We start from the raw sequence: 19,801 nt of genomic DNA, 5'->3' as shown, positions 1-19,801 counted from the left end.
CTGTGCAGAGTAACAAAAGAAAGAGAGGAGTTAATCCCTGTCCATGAAGAGAAACATACACATATAATGGCATACATATATAAACTACCTAAGTATAAACCCAAACCATTGTTGATGATCTGAATAAGCTTGGGTCATTTTTACCTAATATTTTTATCTAAATGGATATTTGCTCTCAGATAGATTTATTTTATGCTCACTGTAACATCCTCTGAGCCTATGCCAGTTTGCAAAGCTGTTTCAATATTTACTGATGTTTCCAGTATTTGAAATCAATGTCCATGACTCATTTTACAAATTCTTGACAGTTTCAAAACACCCTCGTATACACTATATCAACTATCTTGCCAGGTAGGAAAGTCAGGAATTATTGTCTCTCCATTTCACAAATGAAGAATCTGAGGCTCAAAGAGATTGATTTGTCCATGGTCCCACCCCAGTAAGTGGCAGAGCTGGAACTTGAACCCAGATCTTCTGACTCCCAGCCTATAGCTGTTTCCAGCACCCTTGATCCTGAGGATACCTAGGAGTAGTGGTGCTGTCATTCCACAGAAGTGACACTGCTTCTCCGGTTCCCTCTGTGGGGCTTGTCTCCTCCTGCAGGCTGCTGTACCGCTCCATCGACTCCCACACAGAAGACAAGGGCCCCATCTACAACTACCGTGTGGAGATCTCCATCTTTTTCATCATCTACATCATCATCATTGCCTTCTTCATGATGAACATCTTCGTGGGTTTTGTCATCGTCACCTTCCAGGAGCAGGGGGAGCAGGAATACAAGAACTGTGAACTGGACAAGAACCAGGTAGCTTTCTAGGAAGAGAGGTAGAGGTGGCAGGGCCGGGTGGGGAGCATGCGAGGAATAACAGCAGTTGGCAGCCTGTGGCCAACCCAGAAGAGAGGCTGAGGTCAGAAGAGAGATCTATGCAGATGCTAAGATCATCTGTCTGCTCCTCAACAAGGGAATAGGGCTGTCAGTCTTCTGGAAGGCCCTGGACGAAAGAAATGCAAATCTCTGCAAATCCTGAATCTGATATTCAGCCAACAAATATTTGTTAAGCACCTACTTAAGGAGACTCCATGATAGATGCTGTGAGAAAAAACCTCACACCCTATCTCTTAGAAGTTAACAAGTTAATAAGTGCCCACGTGGGTTGTCACACTGATAATGAAGAAAGAAACTAGAGCAATGAGGCAGTGAGGATTTCAGGGGTGAGGAAGAGAAGGGCCTTAGAAAACCCTTAAATGGTTTAAGTAAAACAAAGAGGCCTGTGCATGAGGTGGGGGCAAGAAAGAGGCTTCAGTAGGAATAATGTGATAATGCCAGGACAGTAAGGTATTCTGTGGCCTCTGAGAAAGTTGGCAACTCCATCAGTGAAGAATGAAGCTGTTACAGTGGGCTGCAACATGTTGTCACTGAGGTCAGTTCCCCAGCTAGACTCCTCAATGGGGAGAGTAAGGAGGAGTTATATCCCTGTGTGTGAGTAACTTAAGGTCTCATATGGGAAAGCACATAGCACAAGACACTCAGCTCTACACCAGTTAGACCAGCTGGACCTCTCATGGACTTTGATGTCAACATCTTGAGTTTAGACTCGTCATTCTGGCTGTTCTATGACCTTTGGATTGGAAGAAAGACAGGAAAGAAGGAGACCAATTAGAAAATATAGATGAGAGATGATTAGACCCTCATCTACTATCAGGTTAATGATAGTGGAGGTGGAGAAAATAAGAGGAAATAAAATTGGTCAGGCTTAGAGATTGGGTGTGGAGGCTGAGCGTAAGGGAAGAGGCTGGAATGACTCGCCAGTTTCTGACATAGGAATCTGGGCACAGTGCAGAGAAATGAACTAGATCTGTTCTGGAGTCTCAGGAATGTCGTCAGCCTAAGATCTCCTCCCCTATCCATGAACTATCTTCAGATATTGTGTACATGGGTAAATAAGGAAGATTGACTTAGGATAGGAGGAAAAGTTGAGGAGGGAAGTGCCCCAAGGAGCATCTGTGGTATAGGAAATAACCAATGGGAAGAGGAACTGTCATTCAGTATTTATCAAATGCCAACTGTTGGCAGCATACCAGACATTACCAAGTTGAGAAAATGAGACACAAACTCCATGACTAAATCTTGGTAAGGAGATTGACTAGAGGCAATTCTTTCCTTCATTTAGGGAGTTACAGAAAAATTTTTTTAAAGTCCAAATAGTCTCTCAAACCTATAAATGAGGTAGAGCAGTAGATTATTTCTCTGACTCCCAAGGTGTATAGTTTCATCCACATCCCACACTCCTCTGCCATCCCCACACACATCATCCAGGTTACTAACCCCCTCTCTCCATTCCCACCCCAACCCTCCCGCTGCCTCCCTCCCAGCGACAGTGTGTGGAATATGCCCTCAAGGCCCGGCCCCTGCGGAGGTACATCCCCAAAAACCAGCACCAGTACAAAGTGTGGTACGTGGTCAACTCCACCTACTTTGAATACCTGATGTTCGTCCTCATCCTGCTCAACACCATCTGCTTGGCAATGCAGGTCAGTGCAAGGGGGGCCCTGGATACATGATGCCTGCAGGAGGGAGAATGCTAGGGGAGGATATGAAGTGTAAAAGACCTGCCTGGCTGTCTCTAGCGTGTCACCTTCATATTGACCAAGGAAGCAGAAAGAGCAGAACTGTCTTCTTTTCCCAGATAGAGAAAGATAAGTATCCCTTTCAAGGATGAGCTCCTCTCTGGCATCTTATGAAAGAATCCATAGGAGCCTGGGTTAAGAAAACATTTAGAGTGAAGGAAATGGAGAACAGAGGGGGAGCTTGAAGAGCTCATTATTGTCAGTGAGGCATGGGTGTAGAGGTTGGTTCTATATCTGCCTGTCTTCAGGGAAGTCAACTTGTGCTTGAGCTCTCCTGAGAGCCAGAAGTCTCCATAAAGTTGTCATAACCAATCAAAGCAGGAACACAGAATTCTGTCAACCTGCATTTTCAGAGCTAGCAGAGAAGAGAAGAATTTGTAGGTTTTCCTGAGTCCATCTTACTGCCCATGGAGATGTGAATGGCCTTCCAGGTTTTAGTTCAAAGAAGATCTCTGTTGAGAGGAGGGTGGTGAGGAGTAGGGATGTTCCCGCCTCATTTTCACAACCTTTCCCCTCCCCTCAGCACTATGGCCAGAGCTGCCTATTCAAAATCGCCATGAACATCCTCAACATGCTCTTCACTGGCCTCTTCACTGTGGAGATGATTCTGAAGCTCATTGCCTTCAAACCCAAGGTAGGCCTCTGAAAAAGGTGTCTGATCTGCAGGGACCAGAGAGATGGAGAAGAAGGGGAGGAAGGAGTGCCAGTATTGAAAGAAGGAGAGTGAGGGGCAAAACTAATCAGTGAAACACCCCATGTTCTTGGAAGACAAATGTTATACCTCCTAAATCTACCAGGAGTTGGACCAGGACAACCCCTTGAGATAGAGTCTCTACTCTAGTCCATGGCTGGGATATACAGGAAACAGATTCCTCCCTGAGCCAAGCCTCTTCTTCCAAGGAGGCAGATGATGGTCCTTCTTCTCCCCTTTCCTACTCTGTCTCCACCCTCACCCCCCAACACATAATCTAGAAGCAGCTATTCCCACCAACTGGCAAACCAAACCTCTTCACAACCAGTCCCCCAGATTCACTCAGGCTGCTGTTCTACTCTTCTCTCACTTCATCAGCTGCACAGACCACCCTCAAGCTCAGCCAGGGCTTCATTTGCTCAGGGCTCAGCATTCCAGCCCATGGGGACCTCCTGTTCCCCTCCTCGGAGGCTACGTCATTGTTCCCTTGCACTTTCCAGTACAAAAAGGGCAAATGTCTTATAAGCAGACATTATAAGCAACTTCTAGAAACAAAGCCTGGAAGAAAGATTAGAACTATTGGCTGAATGAGGCAGGGTAGGGAAGGTTGGATTGCCTGTCATCTTGGATTCTCTGTGCCCCCCTAACCAGCCCCACTCCCTTCTCCTGAATAATGGAGGAGTAAACTGACTTGAATATCACCCACCATCTTCCACCCCTGAAGACAGGTCAGAATCACTGGCATCCCCTGGCTTGGGATTCACAACATGGGCAGCTACTCCTGAGGGAGGGTATAGCAGCAACTCAGTGGCTTCTCTGGCTACCACAACCCCTTTTGGAGAGCAGTAAGAAGGAAAGAGTTGGTTTTAAGAGAATCATATGGCTCCAGACTTGAGGAAACCTCTCCAGCTTTTTGAGCCTTCTCTCCCCCTACTTTACTAGTTTTTACAGATACAACACATCAAAAAGAGACAAAAAGGAAGAGTCCTTGACCATATATTCCATTTTTATTCAAATTTTTACTTGTCCTGGGATTAAGTGGGACAGAGGGGGTGCTCCTTGGCTATTGGATCTGTATTCATTTACCATGATGTCATCTTCTTTGAATTAAAATTCAACTAACATTTCTGAATAACCTGCCATGTGCTACACATATCTCATTGCATATAATCTTCAAAACACCCTCATAAGAAAGGTATTAGCATCCTCATTTTAGGAAAGAGGGAAATGAAGCTCAGAGCAATTAAGTGTAATATTAATTACACCATTATTAAGTGGCAGAACTGGGAATAGAATCTGGTGCCTCTGACTTTATAGTCGATGTCATTTCCACTGTGCCAAGCTGTTAGCAAGCATCTTCCATGTCAGGTGTTCTGCTGGGTACTTTTCAGAAAGAGGGAAACAACCTTTGAGAGACTTCAAAGATAAGACAGACAATATTCTTGTAATACTCCTTCTCTCAAAGAATGCCTGTGAATCTTGGCTAATTTTCAGAGGATAAGACTCTTAATAAATGTCATTTGGTGAAAATAATGGTGTTTTCCTACCTCCTCCAGGGCAGAAAATATACTCTTTTCACTTTCCCTTCCAAACCCAGTCTTATTCAGGGGCATAAATATTGTCCTGGCCTAGAAAAGACCACTAAATGTCCCTGGCCACCTTCCATGGGGCCCACAGTACCTCTGCTTACCTGTGGTCCTATTCCAAGTCATGTGGCTCAGCAGTACTGACAGGTTCACAGCCCACAGCAATGTGACCAGTGAGGCTGGGAATACAGGATCATTGCCAAGTTGAGCTTCAGTCTCAGATGACAGCCTCTAGTAGAGAAACTGGCATCGTTTTCACCTAGCTTCATGAGACATATGGTTTAAATATTTCAAAGCCTTGAGTCATTCCACAGTTGACTCAGATGTGTCTCTGATGGTGTCTGATGCAGTCTGCAGAACCCTGCATTGGACTTTCTGAATTATACCTCATAAGTACAGGAGATGTATTAAGCAAACTGCCCTAAGAAGAAAATGAAATTGACCCCTGCAGGGGCTTATGCCTGAAAGACACCCTTACCTAAATCCTGCAAATCAAGGAGTAAGCCATTTTCTAGGAAGTAGCTAGCTGAGGTAGTCTAAACCATAGAGTGACTCCTAATTGTCTCAATCCCTAGTTTTCTATTGTGAGAAGATGGAATAAATTAAGAGAAACTTTTCCCAAAGAAATAAGAGAGCTATCCTGGGGTCAACTGCATTTCACACATGCCAGGGTCAAACTGTGGTGTAAATTGAGAGAAAAATGGATATTTTCTGTGAATACCTCAAAAGAGACTTCTGATAATAAGAGGGGTAAGGGTCACTGGACCTGGCTGGCCATGCAAGGAAGGTTGACCAGTTGGAAGGAGACTTGAAGAGAACAGGGTGTCCTAGTTTCTCATTAAGCTATGTTCTTCATTTAGGGAATAGACTCCAAGAAAAGCATCCTCCAAAACTGGCATAAAATCAAACCAGAAACAACTTGAAGCCCTGGTGTTATAAGCCAAGAACCAGTGGCGTATACAGTGACCTGAAATACAGAACAGCTTTCATATCTCACCATTAACTGAGATTCTCTTCAGCACCTTTTATTTCACTATAATGATTATTTATCTATGATATGAATGAGTCTGCACTTATAAGCATTGGGTGTGAAAGATCAGTTAGGTAGCAAGGGTGTAGAAGACTGGCATCAATTGTAACCAGGGAGAAGTTACCTGAAGTTCTCAGTGCTTGACTTTTCTTCTCTATTCTTTCAGTGTCTGTGATTGGTTGGTTGGTCAGAGAGTTGGCTGGATCACTTTGTACTCTTACTTTGTTCTTTCATTGTCTTCATGGTGATTGATGTTGCCAAGTTCTTCATTTCTGTTCTCCTCACCACACTATGGAAACTGAATTTACTCAAGTAAATCCCTGCCCTAAATCCAACTGCCCCACTCCTCAAGTTGACACTCTATTCCAAACACACCAAAAACTATGGGTGAATATAAACCAGTTTAGAGCAATCAGTCCCCCACCTCAGAGATCTGTGGTGATGTCTGAAGAGAATGCAGTAGGTAATAGTAGTATTGATTCTACACCTAATAGCAAGCCAAAGGAAATCCCTTCCCTAGAGTAGGAGATACTTGGAGACATTGAATGGTACCTGGGTCCTACCTGATTGTGCAGGACCAACTTGGTCAGCATGGAAAAGTCTTGGTTAAAATTTTCTGAAGGTAACTAAATAACTGCACTGTTCTATAATGAATTGAAATGCATCAGCAAAGACAGAAAAAAATTTTAAGATACACTTTATAATAAGCGCTGAAAAATATCTAATGCCTAGGAATAAATCTAACCAAAAATGTCTAAGATCTCTACAGAGAAAACTATAAAATTTCATAGAAAGGAACTAAAGACAACTAAGTAAGTTGAGAAATATCATGTCCATGAGTTGAAAAACTCAATATTATAAACATGTCATTTCTCTTCAAACTGACCCATAGATTCAGTACAATCCCATTGAAAACTTCAGATTGGACTTTACCCAAGGTGAGAATGTCAGGTGAAAGGGGAGCCACCAGCCACCTGGTGGCTGATAGAATGATCCTGGGTTGTTCCAAGGCTTTAGCCCATTTGGGCAGCTCTGACATCACCGTGGAGGGAGAGGCAAAAACCTGGTCACAGATACTCCACTGTTAGCTACAGGTTTTACCAGAAGGGGTGATGATGTCACGTGGCTGCCTGGGATTTACTGTTGACAATGACTCAGCAAGCACAATGAGGAGGTGGGGAGAGAAGGAGAGGCTCCAGGCTTGTCCTCCTCAACAGAAGTCAGTTGCCCAGAAAGGTAGGAATCCCCGCAGTAAAAGGCTCCTAACTCCTCTGCTCCCTGTAAACTTTCACATGGGTCATGGAGGGATGAAGAAGCAGATCTGCTGTTGCTGAGATGTATCACCTTCCCCTTGGCTGCTGCCCACTCAGTATCTCCCCCAGGGGAGGATGCTAAAGGGCATTTGACCCTGGCAGCATCCTGTGATCAAAACCTTGGCCTCCTCTTTCAGCTCTTTCCTAGCCTGAGAATGGTCCAGAGAGGTCAAAAGAACCCAAGGAAAATCCCTCATTGACCCTCCTGGTACCCCAGCTTTCCTGAATAAGAGCAACTGAAGCCTCAGGACTTTCCTGTTGTAGAACGAATTAGGGTCCAGAGGCATTTCAAATCTAAGGGATGAAGTGAGGCCTCTGGACCAGCTCTATCTAATAGAACTTTCTGCAATGTTCCATATGCACTGTCAGTAATATAGCCTCCTGTGGCTATTGCATGTTTGAAATGTGGCTAGTACAGCGGAGGATGGGTTTTTCAAATATATTTATTATAATTAATTTAAAATTACATAGCCAAATGTGGCCGGCAGCTGCTATATTGGGCAGCACAGCTCCAGACACCGCTTCTTACCCATAATATTCCCAGCTTCTGCTGTCTTCTGTCTGTCTTAGTTTCTTCAGCCCAGCTGCTCTGGCTTCACAAAGCCAGATGGTTTACCTCACTCTCCCTGCTTGTTCTCCAGCTGTTAATTTTCTACCAGAAATTGACTCATAATGGTGGGAGCCCTCTTGACAGGGTAAGACAGCAGTCTCTTGCTCAAGGATCCCACAGTGTGGATTTTCTCCTGACTCGGCCAGTTCATCCCTGGACTTCCCCAGTCCTTGTCAGCTGCAAGTGCTGAGCCTCCTTCCCTGTGGGTCCTGTCCCACCAGGTTCCTGAGCTAAGGAAGACCCTAAGGAAGGTGGGAAGAGTGTGGTCTGGAATTAGTCTTGCTACTGTGGGCTGAATATAAGGTGTGTCCCTGGTGATCCCTGGGGCACCAGCTACTCTTTTTCCCAGTCCATTAGACTTCAGACCAGGTTTCCCAATAGGCTAAAGTTCACCAACAACTCAACAAAATACTGTATTGAGCACCGACACAGCAGTGTGCTTGGTTCCAGGGACACAACAGTGACGACAGGCAGGTTGGTGAGCATAGCCTTGCTCACTTCGCCTTTTTAAGAATAGACCTCCCTGACTTTGGCTCACTCTTTGGTCTTGCAGAGTCCCCATTTCATTATCTCATTCATCCCCAGAAAACCTATCCAGCCTGGTACTCCTGTTTCTACTTAAGAAGCAGTGAATAAACACATGAACCCATTGTGTATCGATTCCAATATGTTAAATTAAGTAACATTCAGGAACAAGGAAGGAAGGAAGTAATATATATTAAGTGTCGGAAGAACATTGCATTAGATATTCTCCATTCACTATCCCAATCAATCTGTGAGACTAGTATGATGGTATTTAGGAAACTGAAAGTCAGAGAAAAGCTAAGTAATGTGTCCAAGATGGCAGAGCTAGTTTTTTGCTGTTGGTTTTGGGGGGATTTTAATGCAGGTTTAGGTGATTCAAAAGCCAAGCCCTAACCACTACACCCTAATTGAAACAATAAACATGAACAAACTGAGATGTCACTCTGTACCTAGTGGGTCCTCAGCAAATGTTCATGTTCTTCCTTATAAGCAAATCAGAGACAGAATGAAGGCAAGCCACTCTCACAAGTCTATGTAAACTGATATAGTCACTCCATTCCCATGTCCTTCCACCTCCTCTGAGGCCCTTTCTCTCCCTATACCCCTCATTCCCTCATTCTGTCCTTGGCCCTTTGTTTCCCTGGATTTATCTGGACCACCTGGATTTCCCTTCCAAATCTGAAGTGACAGGTACTTTCAGGAGAGGGAACAGTCACCTGATAGGTGACGTCTAATAGCCTACATATTAATGTATGTGCACACACACATGCACACGTACATGCACATGCACTTGACATGAGAAGACTTTCAAGATGTGAAGACAAAAATTAGATTGCCCAATTCCTGGAAGGCAAGAACTGTTTCATATGCAATTCTGTGTCCCATGAGAGGCATTCAGTGAAAGTTTAATGCATGCATGCAGGATGCAAATTACAAAGGAAAAGAGAATCCAAATGGTAATATCAGAAAACACCATTGGGGTGCCTGGGTGGCTCAGTCGGTTAAGCGTCCGACTTCAACTCAGGTCACGATCTCGCAGTCCGTGGGTTCGAGCCCCGCATCGGGCTCTGTGCTGACAGCTCGGAGCCTGGAGCCTGCTTCCGATTCTGTGTCTCCCTCTCTCTCTGCTCCTCCCCCATTCATGCTCTTTCTCTCTGTCTCAAAAATAAATAAACGTTAAAAAAAAAAAAGAAAACACCATTAAGATCATCAATCTTCCATCAATGCAGAAATCTCTACACATTCTTCCTTTCTGCCATAAGGGATCTCCTATTTCTACAGGCAGCTCTGTTGGGAGTCCTTCTTTATATTGAACTGAAATGTGCCCCTCTGTCATTTCTACTTACTAGTACTGATTTTTCCATCTTTTCTTTCTATAAATGGTTATTGAGCACCTCAGTGATGATGTTGAGACATGGTACTATCTCACAGGGCTCACAGTGTAGTGCAGAGACAAAGAGATTAAGGAATAGGGCAAGTGCTATGCTGGGCAAAATAGGCCACCACAGGGTGAGCATGACTGAGGCAAGAGACACCTGTTTGAGATAAGGTTGTCAGGAAGGTACCATTAAACTGAGGCCCAGAGGTTGAAAAGGCCGGAAGAGCATTTGAGGGAGAGGTGAGAGCAAAGGTCCTGAGGCAGGCAGGGATAAGCTCAGCTTGTTTTAGGAACTGAGAGCAGTGAGTAAGAGAAAAGGTTAGAGGATATAGACCCTTCAAAATCTGTAAGGGGTGTGGATTTACCCTGACTCCCCTCAGAAACCACATGGAGCAGGGCCTTAGCAGGAATTATATAATTGGATTCATGTTTTTGAGTCAGCGTGCTGACTGCTTAAAGAAGAATGCACTGTTATGTGCCAAGAGGGAAAGCAGGAGTCTGTTCCTGGAAGCACAGGTGACAGCAGTGGAGGACAGAGAGAGGTGGCCAGAGTCGTGACATTGCCCAATGGTGAAGAGGTGTGAGGGTGAGGCAGAGGAATCAAAGGAAGGTCAGGATAGTCTTTTCACAGGACTACCTCTTGCCCACCTTTATATCCCTCCAGATGCTAACACAGTAGCACCTGGTACTTGTCAGTCTCTGGAAATGTCACCTGAATAAGAGCAAACCAAAACTGTCCTCCACAGACAGCATCCCCTGAGAAAACTGAGGAACCCTGTGTCCTTCGTCACAGAGATGATCCCAACCCCTCAATGACAGGTCTAACACCCTATGAGGAAACCCCCCTTCAATTCTCACCCTCCCCAGGTCACTCCCAAGAACTAGCTAGAGAGGGAAGCAGAGATGGAAAGCCAAAAGAGTGGCTGCTAATACCTACAGAGCTGCCATCTGGAGTGGCATTCGGCAGGACCTAACATTGCCACCTAAACTAGGGAACTGCTGTCTTCAGTGTAATGAGACAGGTTTCTTCGGGTAGGACTCAGAGCCTGTGATGCAGGATGTGCTCCAAGACTGCCCCAGGTTAAAGCCCCAGGAAAGGCTATGAGAATCAACACTTGCAACATTTTTAGGGGACTGGATCCTTGTTTTTTGGTTTGTTTCTTTTGTTTCATTGGGGTTTTTTGATATGCTAATTAATATCTCCCAGAACTGTTCCACAGAACACACTTTTGGGATTCTGCAGGGCCCCACACTGATCCAAGGAGGTGAAACTGACATTGAGGGTTGAGTGGGTCGGGCCAATGATGTTGGATGTCCCGCAGTGGGAAGGACAGTTCCACCCAAAGGAGATCTCACCTGTGTATCCTGTGAAAGCACTTGGGGAATGCTTACCTGAGGAACACCATGGGTAAACCCTGAGATGCAGCTCCTCAGTGGCTGGTTAATGGCCAAGGTTCAGTGTAGATATAGAAGTATGAATGACTCTTGGACTGAATGACTTTCTATTCCCTCACCAACCTGGAAAATTCAACTGTAAAAGCTCCAAGAGTAAGCAATATTTTCTTTTAAAAGTTGTGTAGAAAATTAGACATCCTTTTAGATTAGCTGTCTTCTATCCTTTTTGAACCAAAGTTCTCTTTTTGTAACACTTTGTGATACCTCCTTAATTCTTCTTAAAGAAAATCAGAGGAAACATAAATCTTTATGTACACAAAATTCACCTCTATACACATAAGGTAATATTTATATATTAAATGTAATGTAATATTTATGTACATAAATTTTATATTATATGCATATATATACACACATATATATAAAATCCTTGAATTTTAATGCAGTGGGGAAAGTCTGTATTTAGTAGCATTCATTCCACACAAAAAGTAGAAGTCAAGGAAAGAGCAGAGATATGAGACCTTAGAATAAAAACTTAAGTTATAAGTGGCGGTCCTTATTTGCATGTGGCACCCTACGTGTCTCCCAAAAGTCATACAGGACACACCACAGTTCATTAGGCAGAACTGTCCCATGCATAGCAGGACATTTAGCATCCTTGGTCTACCCACCCCCATTACAAAATACCAGTTTCATCCCCCCGAATCTTAGGGGTGCTCCCACAGATTCCCAAACACCCTAGAGGACAGTGCACACCCCATAGTGAGAACTACTGCCCTAGGCTAAGGTAGGACTTCATTCAGCCTCTTATTTAATTCTCGAAATATTTGAAACCTGTTTATCCAAATTATTAAGAAACCAGAGTCTCCCACCAGCAGGGGAACCCCCTCAACCCAGAAACTCCCCACATATGTAAGTCTCATTCAAAGGAGTAGAAACGGAAAGAGAAGGAAGGGAGGCAGCAAGGAGGGACCATGTAACAACTCCCTGAGCCCCTGGCAGCAGACTTCAGCAGAGTCAAGAGGTACCCGCTGGGTAGGGCGTAGCTCCTGCCTGTTTCTTAGCAGCCTGATTATTATTTATTTGTGGGATGTCCACAGGGTACCTGATGCCAAACAATGCATGCAGACAGCCACAAATGGGCTTTGTCAGGGAGGGGCCTCCCCACCGTGGCTGTAGTACCGGGGGATTTGCATATTGTTGCAACATTGTGACAGGTTTCTTTCCTGCCTGGCGTTTGAGAGCTTAAAAGTCACTATGAATGATAAAAAATAATTACATGACTTGCATAAAGCCTTTGTGTGGGAAGGGTGGTATTAGCTATTACATTTAATTATTTAATGTGGGAAATTATTCACACTGTGTAAAGAAGCCCTGTGGAAAGTACGCCGTGGTTCGCTTCTCCAGCCCTGCCACTGAGAAAGAAACCAGAACACCCTGAGTCTGGGAGGGGAAGAGGGATCCTCAGACCTGCCCCACCAGGTCTGAGGCTCTGCCGATGCTCCCAAGCTGCTACTATAGGAGAGGGGGCAGTGCAGGAAGGCCATGGGCAAGGCCACCCTACTGACTGCTCAGACTGCAGCAGTAGAGGGGTCCTCGCAGCAACACTGCAACCAGTAGGCGCTGAACAAGTCCCGTGTGAACTGAGGCTGTCCTCACAGAGCCTGTGAGGGCTGCATAGTGATTGCTCCTGTTTGACAGAGGAGGAGGCAGAGGCTATGGGAACCTGCCTGCACAACTCAAGGTTCATCTCTGGAAACAGGGCAGTAGCTCATTCAGTTCACGTTTCATGCACTAAAGTGGGCACAGGTGCTGCCTCTCACAATTGCGCTTTGGTCACCCCTACCCCTTCACTAAGCAGGGGTCAGCCCATTAGGCCAGGAAGGACACAGAGGAGACCTGTCCGATCTGGGTTTGGAGTGTCTTCCCAGCTGGGTTGGAGAGAGGACTCAAGGCAGGCAGACCACAGAAGGCTGTCAAGGTCCAAGTTCAGTCTCCTCGTTCACCCACTCCCAACACTGCCTGTTCTCTGCCTTCCCTTGTCCTTCAGAGCATGTCTGTAGTGTTTATTTGAACTGCAGGTTGCCTGCATACATTGCAATGTGTCTGCCCGGCCTGTCCCTGCCATGGGGACACATCCATCCAGCACCCTGGTCCTGGAGGAGACCTGGGCAGAAAGCAGCTCAGTAGTAGCAGGAAGCAGCCACTGGGATCCTGCAGCCCACCCAGGTGCATGCTGAGGCACAGAAAGAGCTTTCTGTGTCCCCAAAAGGAACTTAGTCAATAACCCCCAGTTTTTCATCTGCTCCCGGGGGGAAGAGTGCAAGTGTCAGATCTATTCAATCTTGTGGCACCTGGTAAGGCACCTAGTAAGTGCTCATTGTGTGCTCCTAAGATAAATAAATGAAAGAAGGCCTTTGAAACATTCCTGGGGATGAAAAAAACTTAATTTAAAAAAAAAACATGGAGAAGATTTCCAGTTCAAAGTGTCCAGTTCCTCCAACAACTTCAAGGGCAGCCCTGTCACACCACCCACCTCGGGTCTCCTCTCCCCAGGGCCAAGGACCCAGTCCCTAACCCCAGCCCCCTGCTGGCTCCTCCCCTTGTGTCCACTGTCCCCAGTTATTCTGTACAGTGTGAGCCTCCAGGAGCCTCTGAATGAACACACCACAGGGTAGGAGCTGACAGAAGAAGGCAGAATCCTTACTGCCTCCCAGGCTTCCAGGTGCCCGGAGCAGCTGCGTGCTCCATTTACCACTTCGCCTTTAGACACCACTAATCTCCATGATTACTGTTATGTCTAAATGACATCCTAACATAATACAATTCATATTATCTCTGCTTGGTGTCAGTTACCATTTTGCTCCCTGATACTCTGTGAGATCGACTCTCCCATGGCTGCGGTGCTGCCAGCTGCATTCAGCGCCTCTCCCTGGCTCATTCGCTCTCCCCCCACCCCCACCCGTGCCTCAGTCCCATGTCCCCAAACCCAGGAGAGACCAGTGCTGCCAAGGACCTGGGCACCTCCCCCCACCACACCAGCACCTCTGCTCAGCTCCCTGCCTCATGTACCTTCTCTCAAATGCTTGTTCACTCAAGCAGGGGCTCTCGTTCTCTTTCAGGGACCCCCTTCCCCTGGGGGAGGATGAACCATGGTTGGCCTCTCCCTTCCATTTTAGGCCCTGCCTCCAGCAGGTGGCCTGAGCCCCCTCCTCCAGCTTTGTGTGGACTCCCAGCTTCCCCCCTGAGATGCAGAGCTGCCAGAGACCGCAGTCCACCTCTGGGCACTGTGCATCCTGCCTGCCACCTCTCACGCTCCCCTCCACTCCCCCTCTTTCTCCTTTCCTCTCTCCTTCTTCCCCCCTTCCCACTATCTGTATGGCTTTTCCTCTCTCACACCTCTTTTCATCCTTCCCTCTGCCTCTGCCATCTACCTTTCATGACCTTCCCCATCCATGCCCTTCTCACCTTTTGCTTCTCACCTGATTCCTGCAGTTCCTTTGCTTCTCTGCCATCTCTGCCTCCTGCCAGCTGGGCTCTCCCTCCCTCTGACACTCTTCCTTCCCTGGCCTTTCTCTGTCTCAATTCCAGCACCTCCACTGCTAATCTCAGCTCAGGTCTCCCATGTGGACACTGTGCCTGGCAACACTCTCTGGGGCTCTAGTGTCTCTGGAAGTAAACACCCCCAGACAGACTGAAAGTCCAGGTCAGCTTCCGCATCGGGGCTAGGAAAGTTTCCTCATCACCTCCTCTGTGTTTCTTTGCTTTACCATCAGAAGTAGATTTGAAGGTGGGCAGGCAGGAATAGAGAAGAGGGGGAAAAAAATGATGGCAGCAAAATCATCATTACCTCAAAATCCCTAAGAAGACACAACATAATCCCAGATTTTCTTGTGATACCTTCTCACCACCAACCTGTTAGCTTTTATTGCCTCTGAGATCACAGAGGAGACCTCGGCTCTGGGCAGGGAAGGAGCTAAGAATCTAGAATTCAAGGGCAAACGCACGTGCCTATAACCTCTCTGTAGCAGCCCTGCTCTCCGGGATCAGAGGCAGAAAACAGACCCACGTGGCAGCCCATCCTCTCCTCCCAGCCTTCTAGGCAAAAGAACAAGGGCCTGGGTCTCCGCCAACACAGATAGTGGTTTCTAAGAACCTGGCAGTTAACTGTCTACATGACCTTGAGTCGAACAAAATTGAGCCATGACAACTCACAAACTGTCATTAATCTCCAAATGGTACTAGCAAGATTTCTTTCAAGAGTCTCAAAAGACAGTCAAAGTACTCACTCATGACTCAAGGTAGGCAGAAAAGGCCCTAGATGCAGACAAAAGGTAAGCTCACTATCCTAGAACCTTTTATTTCTTCCCCACTTCTTCCACACACCTGTGCTTTGCCTTCCCTTCTACTCAGTCCCACACCCAAAAGTGAACTTGTGAATCCTGCTTAATGAGGAGAGAGGTAGATGAGCTCAAGTTAATCCTGACAGTCATCCATGTTCATTTAGAGCTTACTTTAGGCCAGGCACAGGTCTAAATGCTTTACAAGCATTGCCTCACTTAATCCCCACTATCACCCTATAGTTTTCCCATTTTACACATGGGGAAACTGAGGTACAGAGAGGTGAATTTATCTGCTCAAGATTACCTGACTAGTAAAGTGTCAGAAGTAGAATTTGAGCCAACAACCTACCTCCAGAGACCATGTGCTCTTTCGACTTGGAAACTTCACTGATGGAGGTGAATCAGGGCACAGATTATCCAAAAGGGAAGGAAATCCACAATTCTTGTGTACTCAAAATGCACAATGTGGTGTTTTGCAGCAACTTTTCCTTTCCAACAATGATTTGCTAAAGCTAGAATCAGGTTGGTCTACATGTTGTCAGTCCACCTCAGCCGGTGAGCAGGGGTCCAGCAGCACTCAGGAAAACGGGTGATGCCGAGAGTATAAGCAACATCACTGGGGTGGCCGCTTGGCAGCCTGAGTGGATACACATGAGACCAGCCCCAGGAAGGCCAGAGGAGAGGCCCGTCTTCCAAACTAATCCCCAAAGCCTGGGATTTGAAAGGGGAAAACCCACTACATCTGCAGGATTTAAGGAAGCCAAGGGAAAGCCTTCTAGCGCCCCAAACACCATCCCTTCTGGGTGATCAACCCTGCTTGTCTCTGAGGAGCTGGACATTAAGAGGTTTGGTTCGCCATTTCAAGGAGAGCAAGGAAAACCCTCTTCCTAACCTTGACTTCTACCCTACCCTTTGGGACTTCATCACCAGGGAAGGAAGGAGTCACAGGTACAGCTTGGCTCCAGGTTAGACTGATTTGATAAGAGAAAAAGTCTACGATTTTTCCCACCCTCCTTCTTCCATTACACCCGCAAAATCTGTATTACCTGTGGTTTCCAGCAAATAAGGTGGTGGGCTAAACAGTGTGTGTGTGTGTGTGTTAGAGAGAGAGAGAGAGAGAGAGAGAGAATACTAAGCTCTTACACTCCAGAGTGTGCAGGGGAAAAAATATTCCTCTAGGCCCTGCCCACATAGGGATTTGGCCAGGTGTCTAAATGGAGGAGATCACCTTGTTTCTGGGGATGGGTTTGGAACAGGTGGGGGGAAGGACTGTTGCGGGGGGGGGGGGGGGCAGGGAGGAGGTGGACCAAGGAAACAGAGACCTGAAAACTGGGTCTGAAACTGTCTTCATGGTCCAGCTTAGAGAATTGATGGGCTTATGGGATAGAGGAGTGGGAAGGTGGGTGTATGGACGAGTCAGGGTGAAAATCTGTCTCTTAAAGGGATCCTGCCACCCACCCACCCCAAACATGCTCCCTCACCCATGCATTCTAGCTGTGTGTAAATCTTCTCGGGAAGAGTCCATGGGAGCCCTTGGCAATAAGGCAACTGGTCGGTCTCTGCCCCCATTGGAGGCGCTGGCACTGGGCCTACCAGGTATCTTGCCAGGGACAGAGGAGTCAATGAAAAGCCTCAGTAGCACAGCCTGGTGATGGCAAGGATGAGGCATGAGGCATTCATCTCAAGAGAGTCCAACCAATGGAAGCCAGCCATGAAAGGTTGGGAGAGGGCCATGGTCAAGGAGGAATGGGCTGGCGTGTGTTTTTCCTCTGTCTGCATGTACACAAAGAAACCCTAGAGAAAGGGTAATGAGTGTTGCCCAACTGGGTAGTTGGCAGGGTCCCTTTAGGTGTCAGTCCTTCCCCTGGTGCTCACCAGGTGACTAACCTGTGTGTTTATCCTGGCCTTTGCCCTACTCTCTGCCTTCCTTCCCTTTTCTCCTCTCTCAGAGGCGTTGCAGACCAGGCCGGCTCACCCATTTTGTTTCAGGTCTCTGGTGAATGAGAAGTCTCCAACTCCTCTTCCTTTCCTGAATGCTGAGCCTTCCCCCTTCCTATCTCTCCTCTTGCCCCCACACCCAAATAATGTTTTGTTACCACGTTTTCTAGGCTAGATGCTGAATATTCCTGGACTCTGCTCTGGTTCCTGTTTCTCTCCTTTTTCTTCCTCAACCCCACCTCTCCTTCCCTTCTGAAATATCTCTCCCCAAAGAGATGGTATTTCCACCTAGAGAGACTCTCCCAGTGTTTTCCAAAGTCTAAAACACATATATATTTATATCATTTGGGGTCTTCACTCTTTACCTCCCTTCTTTCAAAATCCATTTTCTCCCTTTGCCCTGTGAATTATATCTAAGAACCTGGGAGGGAATTAGTTATTTCCTGCTCATAACATGTGACTTAAATAGAAGAGAACAGTCTCCCTCTGCCTCAAAGGCTCTCGTATATTCAGAAACTATTCTGGGAAGCCAACAAGAAAGCCATGTTTTCCAGCTGACCCTCACCTAACCCACGCCCTGGCCAACCTCTGCTTCTCCAGTCTAGCTGTCCAAAGTCTCCGCGCTGGCGTTTCTGTTTTCTTTTGGCAGAAATGCCTGGGAACTGAGAGGCCCCTTTCCCTGTGACCTGACCTCCCACACTAAGAATAACAGCCCTAGGACAGCATGTCTTGCGATCCCTCTGGAAAGAGGGCATGGCCGGGAAGTGGGGAAGTTAAGGGAGCTGGATAGAGCCAGGATGATGGAGGAACACTCTTGGCTCTTGTGAGTAGCATATTAAAAGGGAGAGTTGGCAGCCTTCAAGAGAACTGGGGAAAGAGGTCTGGGAAACTCTCAGAGGACCCTTAATGCTTTCATACCCACTCCCCAACCTCTAGAGTTTGCCACCAGCAACCTCGAGGCCCCAGCTAGTGTCTCAGAGAATAGGAAAATGCTGGTCCTGCTGAACAAATGTGGCCCAGCCCTGTCTTGTCCCCTTTGCAGAACATTCCTTGAAAAACTGAAGAAGCAAATGTAATGTCCTTTTTTTAAGAAGATAAATATCTTTAGTACTAAGTCCTTTCCTTTCCACCCCTGGGTAATGTGACTATCCTGTTCCTGGGGTTGCCTGAACTGTGCACATATACCCCATGTGACCACAAAGCAGTGCTCTCTAGACTCCTCCACCTCTCAGAGGCAGGTGGTCCAGACCCAAGACACCTATCTTCTCTGTAAAGAGTCCACCCTCCCAGGACTCCTGGAATCCTCTAGGATATCTGAGACAGCCTATCCTTGGGTTGACTCATCATCCAAGACCTCAAAATAGTCTTTCAAAATCATCTCTTCCCCTTCTCCAAATATGATGGAACACCAATGAAATCCATGAACACAGGGTGAAGTGGTGAAGTCTGGACACTAGTCCTCCCACTCTGTCCCATAATCTCCCTTCCGTGGCACCACTGCCTCCAGTCCCCTCTTGTGAAGCCTGCATCCCCATTCCCTCTACCCAGACCACCCCTATCAATCCAGTTCTCAGGCTTTGATAATTTCATTCACTTTGGGTGGCATTTGCATTTCAACGGGACTCTATATCAAACTGATGGTGTTAGGAGAGGAAGCTGGGGGAGGTGCATAGGAGATACCCCTGAAAGCACTGTCTAGGGCTCTATCTGACATTACTGAACTAGAAGACTGACCTGGACTCTGTCTCCTTTCAGTTAGTAAAACCTGTGCCAGAACAGAGCTGTCCCTGGAAAGACCAGGGCATGTCCAGTGCTGGAACAGGGATGACCCTGATTCTAGCTGCATAGAGTCCAGCTTATTAGAGGTATTGTTTTTATGAGGCAGTCCTCTCATTATTGCTGAGCTTTCTTTACATGAGTCACTGCTGAGCCCAGATGACCTGGCCACCCTTCTGGACCACACTGCTGTGGTTTTCAGGGCCTTTGGAATTCCCAAATCATCCACAGGACCACAGTCCAATCACCTCAAGGGGATCACACACCTATGTCCCTCCTGCCTCCATCTGTGTCCCTCCCTGCCTGCAGACAGGCCCTTCTGATGGAGAAGAACTGGGGGCATAGGAAACGCTGAGCAGGGACTGAGTCCAACCATGTCCCTGTGCCATTGCAACTCCCATTGCCTGCCCCCATGTCTATTCCTACCCCCCGTGGGAAACAGAAAGAGCCTTTGTGCAGGAGGGTGGTTATGTGGGATGGACCTGGAGGAAGGGGGGCCTTGTGACCATGGGAGGGTGGGGCAGGAAGGTTGGACCAGCCACTTCCCAGCCACCTGCTTCCCTCTTGGGCTCCTGGCCACAGATAAGG

At 46.9% G+C, this 19,801-nt stretch overlaps 1 protein-coding gene across 39 annotated transcripts in view; it reads left to right on the top strand.

Moving 5' to 3' along the window:
* CACNA1C (calcium voltage-gated channel subunit alpha1 C) overlaps positions 1 to 19,801 on the top strand; it is a 760,549-nt gene that overhangs the window by 665,965 nt on the left and 74,783 nt on the right. For all 39 annotated transcript variants that reach the window (XM_043563280.1, XM_043563302.1, XM_043563296.1 and 36 more), the window contains 3 exons: positions 604 to 805; positions 2,374 to 2,532; positions 3,152 to 3,262. In XM_043563280.1, coding sequence (XP_043419215.1) covers positions 604 to 805; positions 2,374 to 2,532; positions 3,152 to 3,262 — 472 coding nt within the window. The remainder of the gene's footprint in view (positions 1 to 603; positions 806 to 2,373; positions 2,533 to 3,151; positions 3,263 to 19,801) is intronic.

This window comes from Prionailurus bengalensis, chromosome B4 (genome assembly GCF_016509475.1).
Source record: "Prionailurus bengalensis isolate Pbe53 chromosome B4, Fcat_Pben_1.1_paternal_pri, whole genome shotgun sequence".
In the NCBI taxonomy this organism is placed as follows: domain Eukaryota; kingdom Metazoa; phylum Chordata; class Mammalia; order Carnivora; family Felidae; genus Prionailurus; species Prionailurus bengalensis.
Note: the sequence above shows the minus strand (reverse complement) of the source record. Positions and strands in the feature narration are given on the sequence as shown.